This window comes from Parus major, chromosome 5 (assembly GCF_001522545.3).
Source record: "Parus major isolate Abel chromosome 5, Parus_major1.1, whole genome shotgun sequence".
In the NCBI taxonomy this organism is placed as follows: domain Eukaryota; kingdom Metazoa; phylum Chordata; class Aves; order Passeriformes; family Paridae; genus Parus; species Parus major.
Window position 1 is genome coordinate 35,176,343 of NC_031774.1, and position 20,069 is coordinate 35,196,411.

General features: G+C 37.3%; 1 protein-coding gene across 13 annotated transcripts in view; it reads right to left on the reverse strand.

The window, feature by feature from the left end:
- The window catches only part of HECTD1 (HECT domain E3 ubiquitin protein ligase 1), a 65,436-nt gene that overhangs the window by 40,601 nt on the left and 4,766 nt on the right, over positions 1-20,069 (reverse strand). For all 13 annotated transcript variants that reach the window (XM_033515195.1, XM_019006873.2, XM_015629803.3 and 10 more), the window contains 3 exons: positions 18,343-18,620; positions 3,019-3,253; positions 1,885-2,112 (listed from right to left, as the gene is read on the reverse strand). In XM_033515195.1, coding sequence (XP_033371086.1) covers positions 1,885-2,112; positions 3,019-3,253; positions 18,343-18,482 — 603 coding nt within the window. In that variant the 5' untranslated portion in view covers positions 18,483-18,620. The remainder of the gene's footprint in view (positions 1-1,884; positions 2,113-3,018; positions 3,254-18,342; positions 18,621-20,069) is intronic.

Consider the following 20,069-nt stretch of genomic DNA (forward strand, 5'->3'; position numbering starts at 1 on the left):
AGAAAAAAACCCACAATACCTATTCTCTAACCAAATTCTGAACCACTACTAGTTCTTACTCCCTAAAATGTTAACTCAGCAGTCCATTTTCAAACTGTCTGCTATCACAGACCAAGGACTTCAAGACAGTTATTCAACTACACACAGAACAAGATTAGAGTACTAGCCAGACTTCACGAAGACAAAATTCTTAAATCTCTATTAAGTTTGCAGACTTCTGGTATGGTCTGTACATGCCAAACATTCTGCATTATCAGTACTCTTTTGCACTAGATTTTTTCTTTAATGTGTAATAATCACTGTTGTGTCCTCCGGCATCTTGCTCCAGTTCTTTGACAACACAGATAAACAATTCCACCAATCTTTATGCAATTTGCAGATAGTCCATAGATCTTTACCTTAACAGCTGTCAGAAATACACAACAAAGTTCACTTGTTTAACACACTGCATTAGTGGCATCAGTTTAGAAAGCAAGAGTACTTGGAAAGAATTTACATTTCTTCTCTCAAATTACAAGTGTAACACTAAGGTTAAAACCCCAAAATTATACATAAGCTGATCTTGGGGACATATTCATCTGGTCTGAGCTCATCCATCAAGTGGTGTTACTAACTGGCAGCCCACACAAAAAGTCACCAAACCCAACAGCATAAAATGGCAAAGCAGGGAGCAACAAACTTGAAAAGGGACAAATGGACAAATCCATAATACACATCCAACATCCACTGTAATCCTGAGGCTTGTTTAATATATAACGTATTTCTCAAGGACACCAGTACAGATTTATTTTCTATCATCTAGGTCTCATCTTAAGTTTAACAGCTGAACAATTAAGTTAATTTGAACTCTCATTCACCTCTCCAACAGCCCCAGCAAACGTTTTTCTCTAACACTGTATAAACTGGAAAGCAGTTAAAACACTACATTAAGACTTAATGGTCTGAATTCCAGTATTACCTTGCCTCACATGATTAGTGTATTAATAAAATTATTTAATGGCTAAAAACATGATAGCTTGTTCCGAATGGCTAGTGTACGACAGCCCCTTGAAAATTTTTAAGATCTAAAACTGTATTTTAAAAAAACTATCTCACAGGCAGAAAGATTTAGTTTCCCAAATATGCTGTGCTTAATAAACTAGACTGGAGGCTGGATCTGTGCATGTAGAGAAAGGAATGAGGACAGAGGTCAGAGTGAAATGGGGACTCAGCTCTGAGTATGGAAAAGAAGCCCGGACAGGCTACAGCAAGAATTTGGCTAAATGGCTATTCCTGAGCATTACCATGACATACACAAAAAGATTCTACTAGTAGAAAGATAATTCCTCTGGGATTCATTTTCTAGATTTTGCAAGGACTACTTCAACTCAAGTTAGTAAAACTGCAACAAAGAAGTGGAGCAGCATTTCTGCTAGTGTAATTTAGGCTGGCTTCCAGTGTAATACTTTAGCATTGACACTGGATGTTTTTATTGCTTCTCTTAGTTTGGCAAAAGAAACACAAACCAAATTCATTTTTGCCTCTTACTACACTCAAATTTATAGCGATAAGTACTCAAATTTATAGTCGAAGTACAGTCATAGAACACTAATTACTTCAGAAATTGACTCAAAATGCACTGAAAAAAGTTATAGGATATTTTTCAATACAGTTTTCAGAGGTTAAATAAGATAATATTCAAACACCAGTACTTGGAGCCAAACACTAAGCAGTGTTTTTATTCTCTTATCATTTCAACTATACAGGAAACTATTGTAATACACAAATATAACAACTTCTATGTAAACATACAGTTAGGGAGGCTGTATAAAGTTACCTACTCATTCCTTTATTAAACATACTGAAAGTTAAATTCACAGCACATTGAGCCAACTATTACATTACCTGATGGTCTTCATGTTTTAATAAACTAGACAGTGATTCCACACAAATCTCTAATGAAGAATCCTGAGGCTCCATTTTGCCACACAGTCGGGATACTACAGCCATAGCTGAATGCAAAGTATCTTTATGAACAAGGTGTCCACTGTCACGAATGAATGTCAGAACACAGTTCAACCCTCCAGCTTCAAACACAGCTCCTGACTCACGGGTACAGATTAATTCTAACACCTATGCCAAAAAGAAATTTAATTTGAATGAAGTACACACAAAAAGTCAGTTATTTATATCCATAGTCAGATACTTATATCCATCTACAGAACTGGTTAAGAAAATGAAACAACAGGAAAAAAGAAAAATCCCTCTCTTCCTCAACACCCAGAAGGGGCCAAGGTTTCCAATACTCTACTAGTTAGTGGTTACAGCTTTCTTCAAAAATATGGGAGCCAATACAAGAACATCCCCCAAAGGCATGGTCATAACAGGTGTTCATGAAGACAGGTAATTAATCTCTCACCCTGGGAGAAACACACAACTGAGAGTTTTGAAACTTGTAAGAGCACTGTTACCCCAGTGATGCACTTCTGAGTCGATAGGAAATAGCAAATAGGAAATAATGCATAAATTCTGATGCCATGGTAATCAAGACCTCCAAATATATGCTACCACATGGCCATGAGTTATGCTTTAAATCAGAGATTGTAAGGGTCTTCTAAATTTCTCTAAAAACTTCACAAGGGTGGAGGGGAGGATATATAGTGCTATAGAAGAGGCAGCAGACAATTACTTTACACCAGGCAATCTATATGCATCTGGAGCAATTCTTCATCTCTTCAGCAGCATAAAAATAGGCCTTGGCATTCTATAGCATTCTAGTCATACAAGATAAACAAGAAATTTCTTATAATATTTTTTGTTTCCTTTTCTGTATTTTTTTTAAAGAAAATCAAGCTGTGAAGAGCACCTGACTGACAGTAAGGATAAGCAGCAGTGTCAGCATGTGCACTTTTGTTGTAGTCTATGTTTTTGCATCAAATTTTAATAAAAAAAAATACAATTGGAATATGAGGATACTCTTTGGAAACAGCAAATTATCCAACTCCTTCTAAAAAACAAGAGGTTCTAAAGTATACTTACCTTCACACATTGCTCAGCCAAATCTCTGCTCGTTCTGTTGTTAAGTTCAACAACTACTAAACGATTACAAAGTGCTTTGATAGCTCCATCCACTCCCACAATCCTACGAGTGCATTCAGCTGATACATCCAGGTAATATGTTATGGCACGAGCTGTTACTTCCAGTACATTGTCTGGAGCACTTTCATCAAGAAAAATTTTGCACAGTGCTGGCAAAAAAGTCCGAGGAGGGCATCTGCAGGAAAAAAACCACAACACATTACTATGTTGTGTACACTTCTCTACATTAAGCAATTTCATACACTTCCACATTAATGCTGTCCATGCATCATTTGCTCAACTAGTTTATAGCTGGTTCAGAACATTCATTTAGAACACTACATCTCATACACACATGAAAATTCAAATAGATAATCTGAAAAGATGTTACATTAAGAAGCCAGGAGAAAAAAGATACTCTTGAAATTTTACAATCATACAGGGGAAAAATTTATCTTGTTGGGATTTTTTTGTAGGAATTAATCTTCCATCACCAAACAGAATGCATGTTTTCTTAACAGTGCTTCAAAGTTCATGATGATTAATAGCTACTTAATAATGAAATTTTATACATAAAGACTAAAGATTATGGGTTTAATACACAATTTGATTTTGTCCTTCTTCCCTATGTTATTTCCCTTATCATTATATCCTGTTTCAGTCTCCTCCCCCACCCCCTGCCTCATTTTTTTCCCTTAATCACATAGAAAAAATAATTAATTTAATAATTAATAATTTAATAATTAAAATTGCATCTATTGCATTTTCACTCCAGATCTATGTCTCAGGAGCCTCTGGCTCTCCTCTTTATTGTTAGCCTCATTTCCATAGGCAAGAACGGTGAGGAACATCCCCAGAACTTCAAAAGATAAAAAGCAAGCTGCAATGGTCCGCCTTCTATTCCTCTGACATTACAGAACATAAACTGAAATAATACTTTTCATTATTAGAACAGCTGTGGATAAGACTGATTTGGATCAAAAGTTCTAAGACATGGAGCTATATTTTAAGTCAATTTATCTTCCAGCAGCATATTTAGCATAACATAGCATTATGATGGCTCACCACAGTGGTAAAAGACTTCCAAGGTGATGGTGGGGAATTAAGTGAAGGGGATATATGGTGTGACAGTAGCTCAAATAGCTGGATACCTCAACCCTAGATGTAGGAGACCAGATTAAATCTACAGGAAGCAAATACTGCAATTTTTCCTTCAAGTAGGGTTTTGGTTTTCAAAAGATGGCCTAAAACTTTTCTAAATCCAAAAGAGAAATAATAACATGTTTTTTAGTCTGGAAGACAGGTGAAGTACTTGTTGAATCATTCTGGAGACTCAGAGGTCATTCAGTATCCTATCTGGTACGCAATGACTCAAACAGCAACACCAAATCCTGGGACAGCAAAATGCTAATAGTTTCCTTCAAGATCTTAACATCCTTTATGAAGTAACTAATAATGCTGCCTGACAAATAAATACATTACCCAGCAATACTTAATGACAAATTAATAAGTGAAGCTTCAATAAAGCTCAATCACATATATAAAATTTATACTGGCCTATCCAGCCTATACTGTCTGTTGTTCTTAAGAAATTTGTTATCTAACTCTACATCTTTAAGAAGGGTTTAGACAGTAACTTTGTGTTTCAGACATTATCCACTGGGGATAAAAAAGGTCTGAGAATTGTATCCATTATTAGATGACCACCATATGCTGACACTATAAGCATTTCAATACATAAAATTTAAAGTGGACAATGTATTCAACAGTTTTGGTGCTGTATCTTTTATATTGAATTTTATGCAACACCAGGCAGATAACTAAAACATTGGTATGAACAATGTTCTTCAAACTATATTGCAAGAAAAATAATTCAATAAACACAAATCTTAAAAAGCCCCAAACAAACCAAACCTATACACGTATTACCAAGTGGAAGGCAGAGAGCAACTCTGTCTATTTTAATACTAGCAAGAGTAGTTCACTATTTTTCTTAGATGGCCACATAGCTGTAGAAAGTTATAAGCCATACTTAGCAAATCTAAAATCTACTTTTTCTTAATGATTTAACAGCTTATAAAGAAACACAACACAAAAGGAACTCAGCTGTGTTTTTTAAAGGGGATTTAAAAAAAATTAAAATTCCTGTCCTTAAAACACTTATCCACCAGAGCCAATTACCCAGCAGACACAGTAAAATACTAAGTTACTAAGAGCATATCATTTATATTGAATTCTTTGTCAGCACACAAATGCCTGTGCACTCTATCAGCAATGCTGTCCTCATAAAAGCACAGCTCTCTAGCAAAAACTTATGGATTGAGGGTTCTTTAAAATGGCCTTTCTGCTAGAACCTCCAGCTACACTAATCAGAGACCACTTTTTCAATCAGCAGGTACAGAACAGTCTCCACTTGCTGTCAGTACATTTGTTTTCTGACTTAGAGGAATTATTTCCAGTCTTCCCACAAGAAAACCAGGCTTCGTCACAGAATCATAGAATGGCCTGGGTTGAAAGAGACCTTAAAGATCATTCAGTTCCAGCCCTTCCACAATGGGCAGGGACACCTTTCACCTAGACCAGTTGCTCAGAGCTCCACCCAACCTTGCTTTCAACATTTCCAAGGATGAGGCATCCACAACTTCTCTGGGAAGCTATATTGGGTTTGCATGACCAGGTTTTGGTAACAGAGGGAGCTGCAAGGGCAGCTTCTATGAGAAGCTGCCAGAATCTTCCCACATGTCTTGCAGAGCCAATGCCAGGTGGCCCCATTGTACAGATGTAATTGTGACCAGAGAGGAGTGGGGTGAGAATATGTCAGAGGAACAGCTCAGCAGACACCAAGGTGGAAAAGGGGCAGGAAGTGCTGGAGCTGAGCTTCCCCTACAGCCCATGGAGGAGACCCAAACTGGAGCAGATGGACGCCCAAGAGAAGGTTGCAAACCCAGGGGAAATCCATGCTGGAGCAGGCTGTGCCTGAAGGACTGTACCCCATGGAAGAGTGACCCACACTGCAGCAGTTTGTGGAGAACTGCTGCCCATGGGATGGACTCCCGTTGAAGAAGGTCCTGGAGGACAGCCACCTATGGGAGGAACTCCACACTGGAGCTCCTCTTCCTGAGCAGCAGCAGGAACAAGGAGTGATGAACTGACTGTAACCTCACTCCCCATCTCCCCGCACTACTGGTGGGGGAAGAAGTAGAGATTGGGAAGGAAGAAAGGGTAGGGGAGAAGATGTTTTTAAGATTTATTTTACTTCTCATTATTCTGCTTTGATTTTGTTAGTAATAAATTCAGTTAATATTCCCAATTCAACATTGGTTTTCCTATGACAGTATTTAGTGAGTGATCTCTCTCCCACACCTTATCTCAGCCATGAATTCTTCATTATATTCTCTCTCTCCTGCCCAGTTGCAGAGGGTAACAACAGAGTGGCTTTGCTGGGTGCCTGGCATCCAGCCAGGGTCAACCTACTTGTCCTGTCACCACATGCTCTTGTAGAAAGTCGTTCTCCAGCTTTCTTGTAGGCTCCCTTCAGAAACTGGATGGCCATAATTAGGTCAGCCTAAAGCCTTCTCTTCTTCAGGCTGAACAATCTCAATTTTCGCAGCCTTTCCTCATAGGAGTGATACTCCATCCCTCTAATCATCATGGCCTTCCTCTCTCTCCAGCAGGTCCCATGTCCTTGCTGTGCTGGCACCCCAGAGCTGGTGCAGCACTGCAGGAGGGGTCTCAGCAGAGCAGAGCAGAGGGACAGAATCCCCTCCCTACCCTGCTGCCCACGCTGCTCTGGATGCAGCCCAGGACACGTTTGGCTCTCTGGGCTGGCAGTGCCCATGGCTGGGTCATGCCCAGCCTCTCACCCAGCAGCACCCCCAAGTCCTGCTGGGCAGGGCTGCTCTGATCTGTCCATCCCCAGCCTGTGCTGGTACCAGGGGTTGCTCTGACCCAAGTGCAGCACCAGCACTTGGGCTTGTTAAAACCCATGAGAATCCCATGTGCCCACTTCTCAACCTTGTTCATCCCCCTGGAGGGTACCCCACCCTTCAGGTGTGTCAACCACACTACTCAGCTCGGTGTCATCTGCAAAGCTGCTGAGGGTGCAGTCTCTTTGTCTATGTCATTGATGGAGATATTAAATAACACTGGGCCCAAAACAGATTGCTGAGGGACACCACTTGTCACTGATGTCCATCAGGACTCTGAGCTATTCACCACTACCCTTTGCATGTGACCTTCCAAACAATTTCTAATCCACCTAACAGTTCACCCAGCAAATCCTTCTCTCTCCAATATAGAGAGAATGATGTTAGGAGGAAGCCTGTCAAAGGCTTCACAGAAGTCCACATAAATGACATCTGTAGCCCTTCCCCTGTCCACTGACAAAGCCACCCCATCACAGAAGGCCACAGGGTTGGTCAGGCAGGGCTTGCCCTGGGTGAAGCCGTGCTGGCTCTCTCAAACCACCTCCCTGTCCCCTGTGTGCCTTAGCAGAGCTTCTAGGAAGATCTGTTCCATGACCTTCCCAGGCACAGAAGGGGGCTGACAGGGCAGTAGTTCCCAGGGTTCTCCCTTCTACCTTTATAGAAGGGTTCAATATTTCCTTTTCCAGTAACTTGGGACAACAATCCCTTTTCATGGGGTGTGACTCGGCAATTGCAAACGGAAAGGTTGTGGAGTCTCCTCTGGAGATATACAGATTACACCCATAAGCACACATAGACCATACAGACAAATTCAGATTCTTTTGGCTTGTTGAAGTTCCCTCAGGTCTTATCAGTTTGTAAAGTTACTGAAAACAAGAAAGCACAAGTATCAGTTCTGTCATTCACACACAGTATAGATCAACAGTTCAGCCTGTGATAGCAGGCAAGAAGGATGAACACATCCCTGGTGCTCCAGTCATGATCTTCTCAAACAGATGGCTAAAAAATTACAGCATAAAATTGCTTAGCTGCCATTTTGAAGGACTTCAGTCTTTATGCTGTAGCTAACTTTTCTATCAATAACTGCATACAAACAAAAGGACACAGGTCAGCTTTATAGCAATCACCCTTTAATTCCCAAGTCTGGACTAAGCGATGACATGACATTTCTATGACAGGAGACATGGGTCTCCTGTGGTTGAAACTATGAGCATCAGCTCTACATTATCTCAGGGAGAAGAATGTGCCTGTGTGAGTAGTGCCAGAGAAAGAACTAACAGAGGTAGGTGGGAACACCAGCTACACAACGAGAGACGGGGTGCAACACCATCAGAGCCATGTAGCAGATGCCCAAAGCACACCTCTCCCTTCTGCTCAGGCAGCTCCACTGGGGATTTCCCTGTGCAGGCATTTGACCAATAAAAAGAGAGGGAAAGTGTTACTTTATTCAGGTGATGGTCTTTATGCCTCAGAATTGTGGAAATTGGTTTTCAGAGCAGCCCTTGAGTCTTCACTCAATCTAACCGCAAGTGAAGGCATTCAAGCATAAGCAAAGGCAGCAGAGGGAAGAGAAATCCACTGCTTACCAGCAGGCCAAGCACAGCACCTCCTCAGGACCAGCCCCTCTTTTTAATGAAGCACCAAGTGAGCAAATACAGTCAACGCCAGCAGGAACCAAAGAGTGAATCAGACAAATCATGTTAAGTATGCAGCACTATTACACCATAATTCCAAAGGTAAATTCTTACTGTCTTTCTTAGGTAATCCAAAATGGAGCAAAAGGTCCTAAAACTGTTTCAAATACTGGCTGAGGAAGATTAGGGCCCTTTAGTAATAGAGACCTTATTGCTGTTCCAACTAAGGCTATGCTCAGAACTAAACTGTATTTTGACAGTATGTATTTTGGGCAGTAAAACAAAACATTCCAGGAGTGTCCATAACACAGACAAAGGCAATTGAACATTGGACTCACCTTTAGAAAGGAGTCTACATGGGAAAAACAAGGCTGTCAAAACTTCCTGGGACAGAAGGCAAACTGAGGTCAGAGCTACAGCACTGAATGAACTGATGTGACAGGATAGCAACCAATGGTCAGCTTTTAGTACACTTCCATCTACTGAAAAACTATGCTTTTGATTTCCAAGAGAAAAATACACCAATAAACCTGCCATTACTGCAAGCATCAATACCCAGAAAAAAAAAAGCTAAGTGCATAATTTCTAAATCATCCCAGTATCAAAACCAGGTTCACATGTTTTTATCCAGACTATATATTACCTAGAACTAACTAATACATCTCAGAAAAAAAAACCCAAAAAACTCTAACAGAAAAATTCCTAAAGTTGTAGGAGAGGAATCACTGTTCACAATGACCTATTTGCAGTGAAACAAGCAAAAAGATACTGGTGAAGTTTTTTTACTACAGAAAAAGCTATTCTTTAATAGTGTTTATTCTTTCAAATCAGAAAATAATGGCAAATAGGTACCTCCAAAGTTCAGGTTTCTATTTAGGCCCTTCTTCTAATAAACATGAAAATGAAAGTAAGATCTTTTTAGATTTTTATTTCTAGGGAGCTGTATTAATATCACATTGGCCACTTCCTAAAGTACTTCAAATGTGTACTTTGGAAGAGTGATTAGGGACTACTTAGTGAATTAATGAGGTCACTCTGTGTTACTCCTTAGTGAAAGACCGACTTCAAGTTAATGAGGTTACTCTACAACCCACACTAGAGCTCTCGCTAATTACTTTAAGTCTTGCAGCTCTCAATGTCCACCCAACTTCATTCCTGTACTTCCCGGAGAAGAGCTGCTGTTAGTTACTATCTTCCAAGTTTTCCATCCACCATGGTTCAAAGATCTTGCTGAAAGATAGGTTTGTCCAAAATAGGTAATATTCATTATCAGTATTTCCCAGCTATATTATGATCTATTTATATTAGCAGACTAGAGCATTCTCTGTTTCCTGTACTGACTTCAAGAAGTAAACCACATTAACAAGTGCTGATTCTGTCTAATTTATATTTAAATAAATATATTCATACTTTCAGTCTTAAAATGAGTTATTAGGTTGTAAAGAGCATAATACACAAATTCTTTAATATGCATTCTTTCTTTGCAAAAAATATACTCGATCTAAAAACATTTTCTAAATATCATAATCATCTTGATATCGAGAAAGGCTAAGAAAATTTGTCAGTATAATTGTATTACTACAGAATTTACAGCACCATAATCAGCATTAACTCCACATGCTGACACACTTCTGAATCTTTACACACACACACCCACCTCTTTAGGAACAGATATATCCATAGGGATACAAAATTCTTAAATAGCTACAGCAGTAATCTCCTGCCAGTGCTAATCCCTTAAACTCTAATGAAGTGACTCAGCTGATTTTACAGCTTGCCAATGTAAAAAGATACCAAGGAAGTAAAAACAGGCACTGTAAACTCATTTCTGTAATTACATTTCAAATTTTAATGCACTTAAAATCCTTAGCTAAAACAGAAACAATAAAAGTGAAGACTACACTACTGCTTAAAAAAAAACTTAAAGGAAAAAAGACCAGTTCAGTTCATCCCCAAAATAGTTAACAAGTACTGCTAGCATTAGGGTGTGTTACTCAATTCCAATGTAACCGCTGGACTCGGTTGATGCGGAGCCCCTGGCATGTGACAAAGCCTTCAGCGAAGCTGCCTGGTCCAAGACATGTGACTTGTGGCAGAAAACCAAGCTCAGCTGCCTGCCAGCAATAGCTGGATCTTTAAATGCATACCATCTGCTGAGACCAGTTAAAAGTGGGAAAATAAGGAATTATATGTGTCTACACTACTTAATACATAATAATTTTAAATAAAAACTAAAATACTGAAGTTAACTCTTATTAGTAACAGTTTTTGAGGAAAAATATACCAGATAAACACTTACAACTACATGTCACACAACTTTGAAACTTTTATAACATCCTGCACAACAAATTTTTCTTAAAGCAAAAGCAGTTCCAACTCATGTTTGATTAATGATTGTTTTTCCTTTCTATAGTTCTTTCTAAGAGAAGAGATCTCAGACTTTCCCTCATTGCTTCTTTCACCGGAAGACTGTTTTGTTTCCACATGCAACCAAAACCAGCAGCAGAGTAATCAAGACCATCCATAAGAGAATCCACACACCTGCACTGCCTGTATGCATTCGTCTGGATTCACTACCAAAACATATTTTGCACTGTTTTCATATAACACTTTCACAATACAAATGAAGTCCAGAAAACATCACTTATGTATAAGACTTTAGACACACCATACCATATTTTAAAGGTACAAGGAAAAAGCAACTAAAAATTAACTGGCAATTTAAAAACTTTTACCAGAATTACAAAACATTAAAACTTGCACAACTCTGAATTTCTAATTGCAATCACAGCCTAGGCCAATAAAATTAAGGTGAAGAACTAACAATTCCATCCTGTATTCATTCCAGTAGAAGCCCTACTTTATTAAAAACTAAAAGAAAGCAATTTAGAATTCAAATCTGACATTTAAAAACACTTTCAAACTTTATTTTAGCTAAATAAATTACAGACCTGAACCCACTTTTGAGAGATCATTATTAGGCAGGAAGACAATTAGTATTGGACATTTATTATTCAACTACACATTCAATAAATATCAGTTGTGCAAAATGAAAAGTAAGAAAAATGCCAGCTTCCACAGCATAGGTAATTTCTGTATTTCTAAATAAATTAGCACTTGCTTTATTCCTAAATTTATAAAGGATGTGTTGGGCCTTTTGTATTTTTCAGCATCTTATAAAAGCTATGCCATACCTCAAGGTAATAATTCCACATGTTCGCTCTCCAATCTCCAGCATTTCGTAAATATTTTACAGACACCTAGTCCACAATAGCTGTATAAATTAAAGAATGTGAATCTACAGGTCTTCCTGCCCATGATTTCCACTAGTAGCAACCTCAATTGTGCAAACAGAAAATGCTTGGAGTACATATTACATCTGTCAACATTTCAAAAGGAAATAAACAATTTAAATAAAAAGTATGATTTTGTATGTGTGCCTAAATATGCACATGTCCCCACAAGCTTCTACCAGATTCTCAGGTGCTCTAAAAAAGAACTGACTTATGCAAGAAAACTTCCACTTCCCTATTAGCAATCTACTTAACATCTGTGCTATCTACACCTCTTGTTAAGAGGCCAGTATTAAAAATCACTTGACCAGTAGTCATGCAAGAAAAGGAAGCCCGTGATTTGAAATTCCTATAACATCTTTTATTGGTCTCATCCAATCTGTTAGGAGCTGACACTTTCAAAAGTTCATTAACCTGATACCTTCTGCAAATAACATTCTGCACCCATCTTTTGCACAGTACTTGCAAGAATGACTTCAGTTTTATTTCACACACAAAATTCTGAACAAAACAAAGGATATTTGACGATTCCACTAGAAAAAAGATTTTTAAATGCCAGACTAGTAAATATTGACAATGTGATGAGTTGTCTGGACTACCCAGAGGCATGGGCTCATTAAAACAAAATGTGTTTTAACACATACAAATGCCAAGTTACAGACCTCAGTCAAGTCATCGAGCCATACCTAACCAGAAAGCACTCATATCCTTGAAAGCAGCTCTGAAGACAGATAACTAAATCCACACTTACTCTACAAGGTTTCGGAAATATCTAACTCAACTTGGCATGTTTAACTGTTAACAGTAGCTCAGAGGCATTACTATAAAGAGCATGGATGAAGGCAACCCTGGAAAGTATTTCTGAAGAACTTGTAAACTGAAGAACTAGAGGAGGGGAGGAAGATCAAGAGCTGATGAAATGTGTGTAGAGGTACATTCACAGTAAGAACACTACTGGCTTTTAATCTAAATAGGAAAAGGTGAACTGACTGCAATCTACAGATTTCATGAGACTGGGCAATTCTTATGGAAAAGAGCAAGCAAATTTCAACAAAGACAACTCAGGTAGCAGATTCAATAGCAAAAGAGAGGGTAAAATTAGATAGGATACCCTCTCAGAAGCATAAACTACACATTATGCTTCTATCAAACAAGATGCTCAATCCAGTAATAACCATATAAAATATAAGGGCCAGGACAGAAGAAAGGATGTCAATTTAGACTTAATCTTCCCTTCTGACCTTTGCAACCATTGTGGTTCTCAAAATAACTAGACAAGGTTAATTCATCTCCACAATACCAGCAACAATGAGGCCATAATTCCCATTTTACAAAGAGCAACCAGAAAGACATTAGTATTTTAAAATTCTTATAACTGAAAAAGAGAAAAAACCAAAACCTAACAACAACAAAACAGCCCTAAAATCAGGAATAATTCTAAACATTACATTGTAACAAGATAGCTCCCTGAAAAATACAGAGTACACCTCTACTTCCATCTCAGAAAACCACTCTGCAGGATGCTGAAGATCCCACTACATTGGAGTTCACAAAGTAAATTAGTGCTGGTATTTCACTGTTCTGCATTCATTAAAAGAAACAAAAAACTTAGTAGGAATCACATGAGACTTGCCACTATAGAAGTTATAAAATTTGGGAGAGATGTCTACATTAGTGCAAACCAAGAATTCACTAAGAACATACACTTCAAATAGTTTAAAATAATGAAAACTGTAGTCTATTGTTGACAGCAATACCATTCCTACTTTATTCACTGCTGCACTCCAGCACAAAAGTGTACCATTTTTTTTTTCCTCATGATTATTCCTTCCAATGATCTTTATTTTTTTTTCCTTAAAATAACAAAATATGAAACCACCTTGATACCAATAGAGGTGCTCTCTCAGCCTGCTAGTTTTCCCACAATTGTCAGACCTGTTAAAGGGCACTTGACTGTCTGAATTACAAAGATGCTTTTAAAGGCAGGCCAGATTGTAAATATATTCCTGAAAACCAGCATTTTAGATTACCATCCCTATCTCTAAAGGAAAAATTGTTTTTGTCTATAGATGTAACTTTGATTTACTCGAGTTTTACAATCCTGATAAAGAAAGGAGAATGTTGTTTTAAGCAGGTGGAGGCAGCCAAAGCTAAGCTGTTCCACATTACTCTCACAGTCTCACAAGCTCACATCAACAGTGAGTGAAATTCACTAGAATTTCTTCTTAGACTTGTCAGCAAATACAAGATATATGCCTTTTCCCTAGTGAATAGATATTTTGGAAAGAAAAAGGTTTAGAGTGAATTAAAGTAAACATATTTGATCTAAAAAACAAACTGAAATTATTTCTATTTTACACATTAGAACCCTAACATATGACCCTTTGTACAATTTGTTTTTATTTGTCAAATGAGCTGGTAACTCCTGATAATTTTTTGCTTACCAAATCTGTTAATGCCAAATATACAGAGGTAACCCACAGAACAGCCAAAGAGGAAGATGTTTTCTCCTTCTGAGCATTAATAAAGCCTACTTCATCAGCTGTGTAGAAAAGGTTTTAAGCAGGTCTTACTTTGTAATACTTAGGGCCTTAATCTACAAATTTTCATTGTAATTAATTGCTAAGTACTTTTACTATGACAGACAGCAACAGAAAAGCCCGACCAGAAGAGCTCTAATTTCATTTCACCAAAAAAAAGTGAAACAGTCACAGGAGGTGAAAAAAGAATAAATTGAAACACGTATGTGGAGAAGGGCTACATTAATAATGTGAGATTGCAACTAATAGTCTCTACACACATTTAAACTGTTACAGGTAATTTAAAAGACAAAAGAATGCCCATAATTTCAATTAAGTTTATACTAAATGCATTCTTTAAACTCCTGTTCAAGTGGATTTAATAGTGCACAGTTTAACTACAATTTGAGACTAACACTTATAATCACAACAGTTTTGCTACTTTTCTCCAACTCAAATACTTAACAAAACCATTTCTCCTCATTCATTAAGTTTCTGTAGTTCAAGCTAGTGGTTTTTGCTGCTGTTAAAATGTTAGCCATTCTTCATGCCAAGTGACTAGCAGTGTCTGTGACTCATTATCACCAGAAGATGAATATGCCACTGATTTTTGTAATGTTAACATATGAGTAACTTCCAAAATAACTTAATTGGATGTAATATGTAAATCTGGAAAGAAGTAAAGAAACATCAATTATTTGGCAGCATGACCAATTAATCAGCTGCATACCATGAAATCTGCTGTGATGCTGCTAGAACTCAAGAACATTATGAAATACACCACCCTGCATGTGGGCCTGCTTCCTGTTTGGAATTGACCTGTAACACTAGCTTCAATATCCAATATTCTTGTACAAAAGCAAATTATTACTGTTATCATTACCTATATCATTCCCTTCAGAACATGTCTGCAAAGTAACGGTGTTACTTTACTGCAAAAATGAAGTTCAAGATTCTGAATCCAACATTTCAGCACTTCTTTTCACATTCAAATTTGTGCTTTCTTTGCCAAGTAATATTGTGTATTGCCCTTAACTCCTTAAGAAAGCAGTATGGAAGCTGTATTGTGGTTTTAGAGATGGTGCACAGCATTCATGTCAGTATTTTTAATGTGGTCTTGTTTCACAGCTTTGCCAGTTCTCACTTTTAATATGCAGCTTTTAATCATCAGATGTACTTCACTTTCTTGATGGGCTTTTTCTTAGCTTACATCACAAAAACAAATAATTTCTTACGTAAAAGTGGACTAATACTTAATATTTAAAGTTACTTCTAACTAAGCCGTGAAAAACATCCCATTTCATTCTCCAATAAACTGTTTTAGAAGTCCATCTCAAAGTTGCTGAGTTTCACAGATGAAAAATTTTCTTTAAAGTTTTGTCAACATATAACTAATAGCAACAATTCCAAGATGTTCAAATAACATGCGCACAGCATTGAAAAATTTGGAAATGCCATTCTTATTTAGTAGAAGAAAAAAAGTTTGTAAAGTCTAGAGGATGGTTTTCTTACCAACAGAAAAATACATCCAAATTCTAGATCAGGCATGCACTGAAAATATTTTCAAAATCAGTTCCTGAAAAATGAGGGTTTAGTAGCCTTTCCATTACACAATAAATCTCATATTTCAGTAAACAGCAATTCCTTTAAAAAACATGCTGAAAAGGAACTATAAAATATTATCCATGATTAGTTTAGTTATACCCTCTCAGCATGTTACACTTTTTGGCTATTCAATTGTCATTTGGAAAGACTTTAAAAATACTTTTCAAGATATCATCTGTTCCTTACAGAGCTCCAAAATAAATAAAGCCACCTCGAAATGCAGGCACCTGTAAGCACCCGAGACAACCACTGAGAAGTTGTCCACTGAAGACTGGATACCTTTCTCTGCTTCTCCCATACTTCCAGTTATGCAGTTCCACCTCCAGTGCTCATCAGACACCTCTCTATATGCTGTAACTCACTGTAACAGCAGAAAACTAGCAACCTTCCTCAGCAGGTGTAAGGAGCAGCTTGCACTTGCAGGGAATTAGAGGAGTCCAGTAAGCCCTGACAGTGGCAGGAACAAGAATATGGTTGGGAGGAATAAAAAGGGTGGGTGATAAATGGAAAGAAGGTAATGAACTACCATGTCAGCTCACCAAATACCATGGTAGCCAATAAAAAGTAGCAGTTTCAACGTTATTGCAAAATTCCTTCAACAGGCAGAGAACTTTGGTAACTTCTTCTCCTATTTACAGTTCATTCTCTTCTTTTTGAGGAAAACTTACAAGGGCAAAAGAAACTGAGAACTTAGAAGACGAGTAAAATTAAACTATACCAACACTGAAAAGAAAAAATACCAAATGGCATTTTAAATATTTCTTCTTTCAGACATAAATAATTTCTAAACTACAACAGTGCAATAACAGAACATTCATTATAATAATTTTAAGAAAAAAATAAGCACTTGGACAATTTAATTAATTTATACTGAAATAAAAGACTGTTCTAAATAAAATGCATAAAACTCACAACTGGTTTGTATTTTTTAAAGTTGACATTTCATTCCTGACTCTCAAATACATAGAAGATAACCTTAAAAATGCTTATGCCTAATTCTACACCAGTATGGAACAGAATATCCTGAAGCAGGTAGTTCACCCAGATACACCAGAAAAATTCATTCTTAATTACCAAGTTTTTTTTTACCATGGTGAATTCTGAGGCTCCCCCAGTATCAGTAGTATGAGGATAGGCAGGGAAATCAAATGGATCTCACTACAGTAAGGCTCTTCAAGTCAAAATTTTACCTGTAAGCTCACCAAGGCATAGAACAGGCAGCTTCAACTTCTAAAGCACAGTACAAAATTATGCTCAATGCTCCGCAACTACTACAAATTTTAGAGATGTATGAATTTTACATTTCCTGTAACAAATGCAGTCATGAGAACAGCATCTAAGATGCAAGTCTGAAAACTGTTTCCTTCATAGCTACAAAACTAAACAGTGTAACCTTCTCAAATGCTTCTGAATGTATACTCCTAAAAAGCAGGATGTATCTGAAAAAGACTAGCCATATTTTACTATGAAAACAAAGTGAGAGCAATGAAAAAAAAAAAAACCACAAAAAGGAAGACAGGCAAGAGCATGAAAATCAGAACTGAAGAAACCAACTAAAAAAGTAGAAGCTGCGATTGCTTGCACTTTAGCTACCTCTTCCAGACTAGTGGTGGGCTCCCACAGAAAGAAATGTAACACAAGCACAGCAATAAGTAACATAAGTGATTACATCAGCATTTTGGGCTGTGAGAAATATAAAAAAGATTGAGTACAGGGACTGTGCTATATGACATGCACAAATGCAGTTGAGAAGGAGGGTGGCATGAACAGCAACATGCTCCAAAGAGGCGAAATATTTGTGTGAACAGGGGTTATTATTTGTGATTTCTGCTTGGACTTACAGAACTCAAAAAAAGCTACTATATCCCATGATAAAAGTACTGTGAGTATGGATGCCTAAATATATCTAGGTGATCATTATAATCCTAGTGCAAAAAAAGTTTTTCTCTACCAAAAAAAATGCAAACCAAAACCACACCCCCCCCCCAAAAAAAAGAAAAAAATTTAAAAACCCCAACCCCCCCACCACACATATCCACATCATTTAATTTAAAGAAATGTATAAAGAGTTGCAATCAGCTCCTGTGTCAGAGTAGGCACTGCGTATCACCCAAACAACACTGCATTTTTAATCAGACAAGGGTACTCCACGTGACATTAACAGAAACACTTGAGTCCAGTCATCTAAACTGAAGTTCAGACTGCAAAAACATCTCTGAGGCTGAAAGTTTCTAGGAATGTTAAATATTACATTCGGCTGCAGAAAGGGGAAAATAACATTCCATAAATGAGAGCCAGGACTACTTACGTTTCAAAACAGCGATCCACGTTGTCTGACATCAGAAGCAGCATGCAGAGCTGTTCCAGTGCTATTAGCTGCATATCCCTTTCATCCCCCTGCCCCATCTGCAGCCATTCCAGCAACGTGTCTGGATCCACATCTGCCATGGTTTTTTACAAAAAAAAAAAAGCCGCCTCCACTTCAATTAAAAAGTACCCAAAGTATCCTTTAATTGTTGAAGCCAGACTAACTTCAGCACAATTAATTTCTCTCTTCAGTCAGCCTCACGCTTTTGCAGTTTTCACCTGGCAAGAAAAAGTAAAAAAAGTAATCATCATCACAATCTTGTCACTGAACTTTGTGAATTTGCTCCTCTCTAACGTATAGCATATGTTTGGGCTGAATTAAGGAAATTTTCACATATTTTATCAGCAAATGGGGTTTTTTTCAAGCTTTATAAGCAAGTAAATAGTAATGAGTTTGTTCTGTTTTGAGGATAACTCAAAACTAAAGCTAGAAAAATCATGCTTAACCGTTTTGTGTATTCTTAAAGCTAAGAGAAAGAAAGTGATGTCTTGCCCATCCCCCTCCTTTAATATCACCTTATTATAAAGTGTTCAGCTTTATGAGAGATGGATTACCTCCTGATGAAAGTACCCAAATACAAAAAGATAACGGATTTCACATTTTAAATAGAAATCCATAAAATAAAGAACTGAGATCTATAATTACAGACTTGCAGAATCTCTAGAAACCTTTTATGAATCCTTCATCTCTTAAAATAGCATTTGAATATAAGGAAAATAGGCTTTTCATGTCAAAGGATAAAAAATGACAACTTAAAAATCTCTTCCATTTTCAAGAGTTGGAAGTTTGTTGGATTGTTTGGGGACTTTTTGGAAAAAAAAAAATTAATTCATACCTTTCCAAAAAATCCAGTGAATAATTCAAATAATTCACATACATATAAGGAAAACAACATTATTTGCTGGCCCAACGCCACAGTTGTACATGCAAACTGAAGACCAAAAAAGTCCCTTTAAAATGTTAAGATATTTTTGGCATACATGCCTGCTTTTTACTTTGTGCTTAACAAACAGTCAAATTCACCTTCCTTGCCCAAAAACACAATAAACATGACTATTTTCATACAAAAATTAACAGGTTACAAACCAATCTCTCCAAATTAGACATACAAGAAAAATAATACTCTTAAAATACAGCTTAGAGAAGAAGAATTAGTTTATCAAACTGATAGGTAAATATGAAATGCTGGACAGTGTCCCCACAAACAGGGGGGAGGTGATGTGGGAGGAAGAAGCTTAATGTGGACAAAGTCTGCCTACTTGTTTACTTGCTGCTAATGAGTTAATAGTTAAAAAATAACTCCATCAAGGGCATGTCTACAAAAGGGAATCAGAAATTAGTATTATATGAGGAAACATACACTGAATCAGCTGTTTCACAATAGCTTCAAACTCAAAGATGTGACAGAAGTACAACAGATTTTTATATAATTTAGGACCATAATATTACAGTTCACTCAACTACTGCTTGCCAGTTATATATTTGATGTTATCTTACTCTAAAAAGTAATTTAATATTAGTAAATAGATATTCTGAGTTTTACACAATGCCTATGATTCTCCAAGATGTTTACAGACTGCATTTTCTGCTCTAATCCTATATAAAACTACTTTCAGACAGTAAAAGTGGGATCGTATAATAAGTATTCTACCTCTCCTTAACACGAC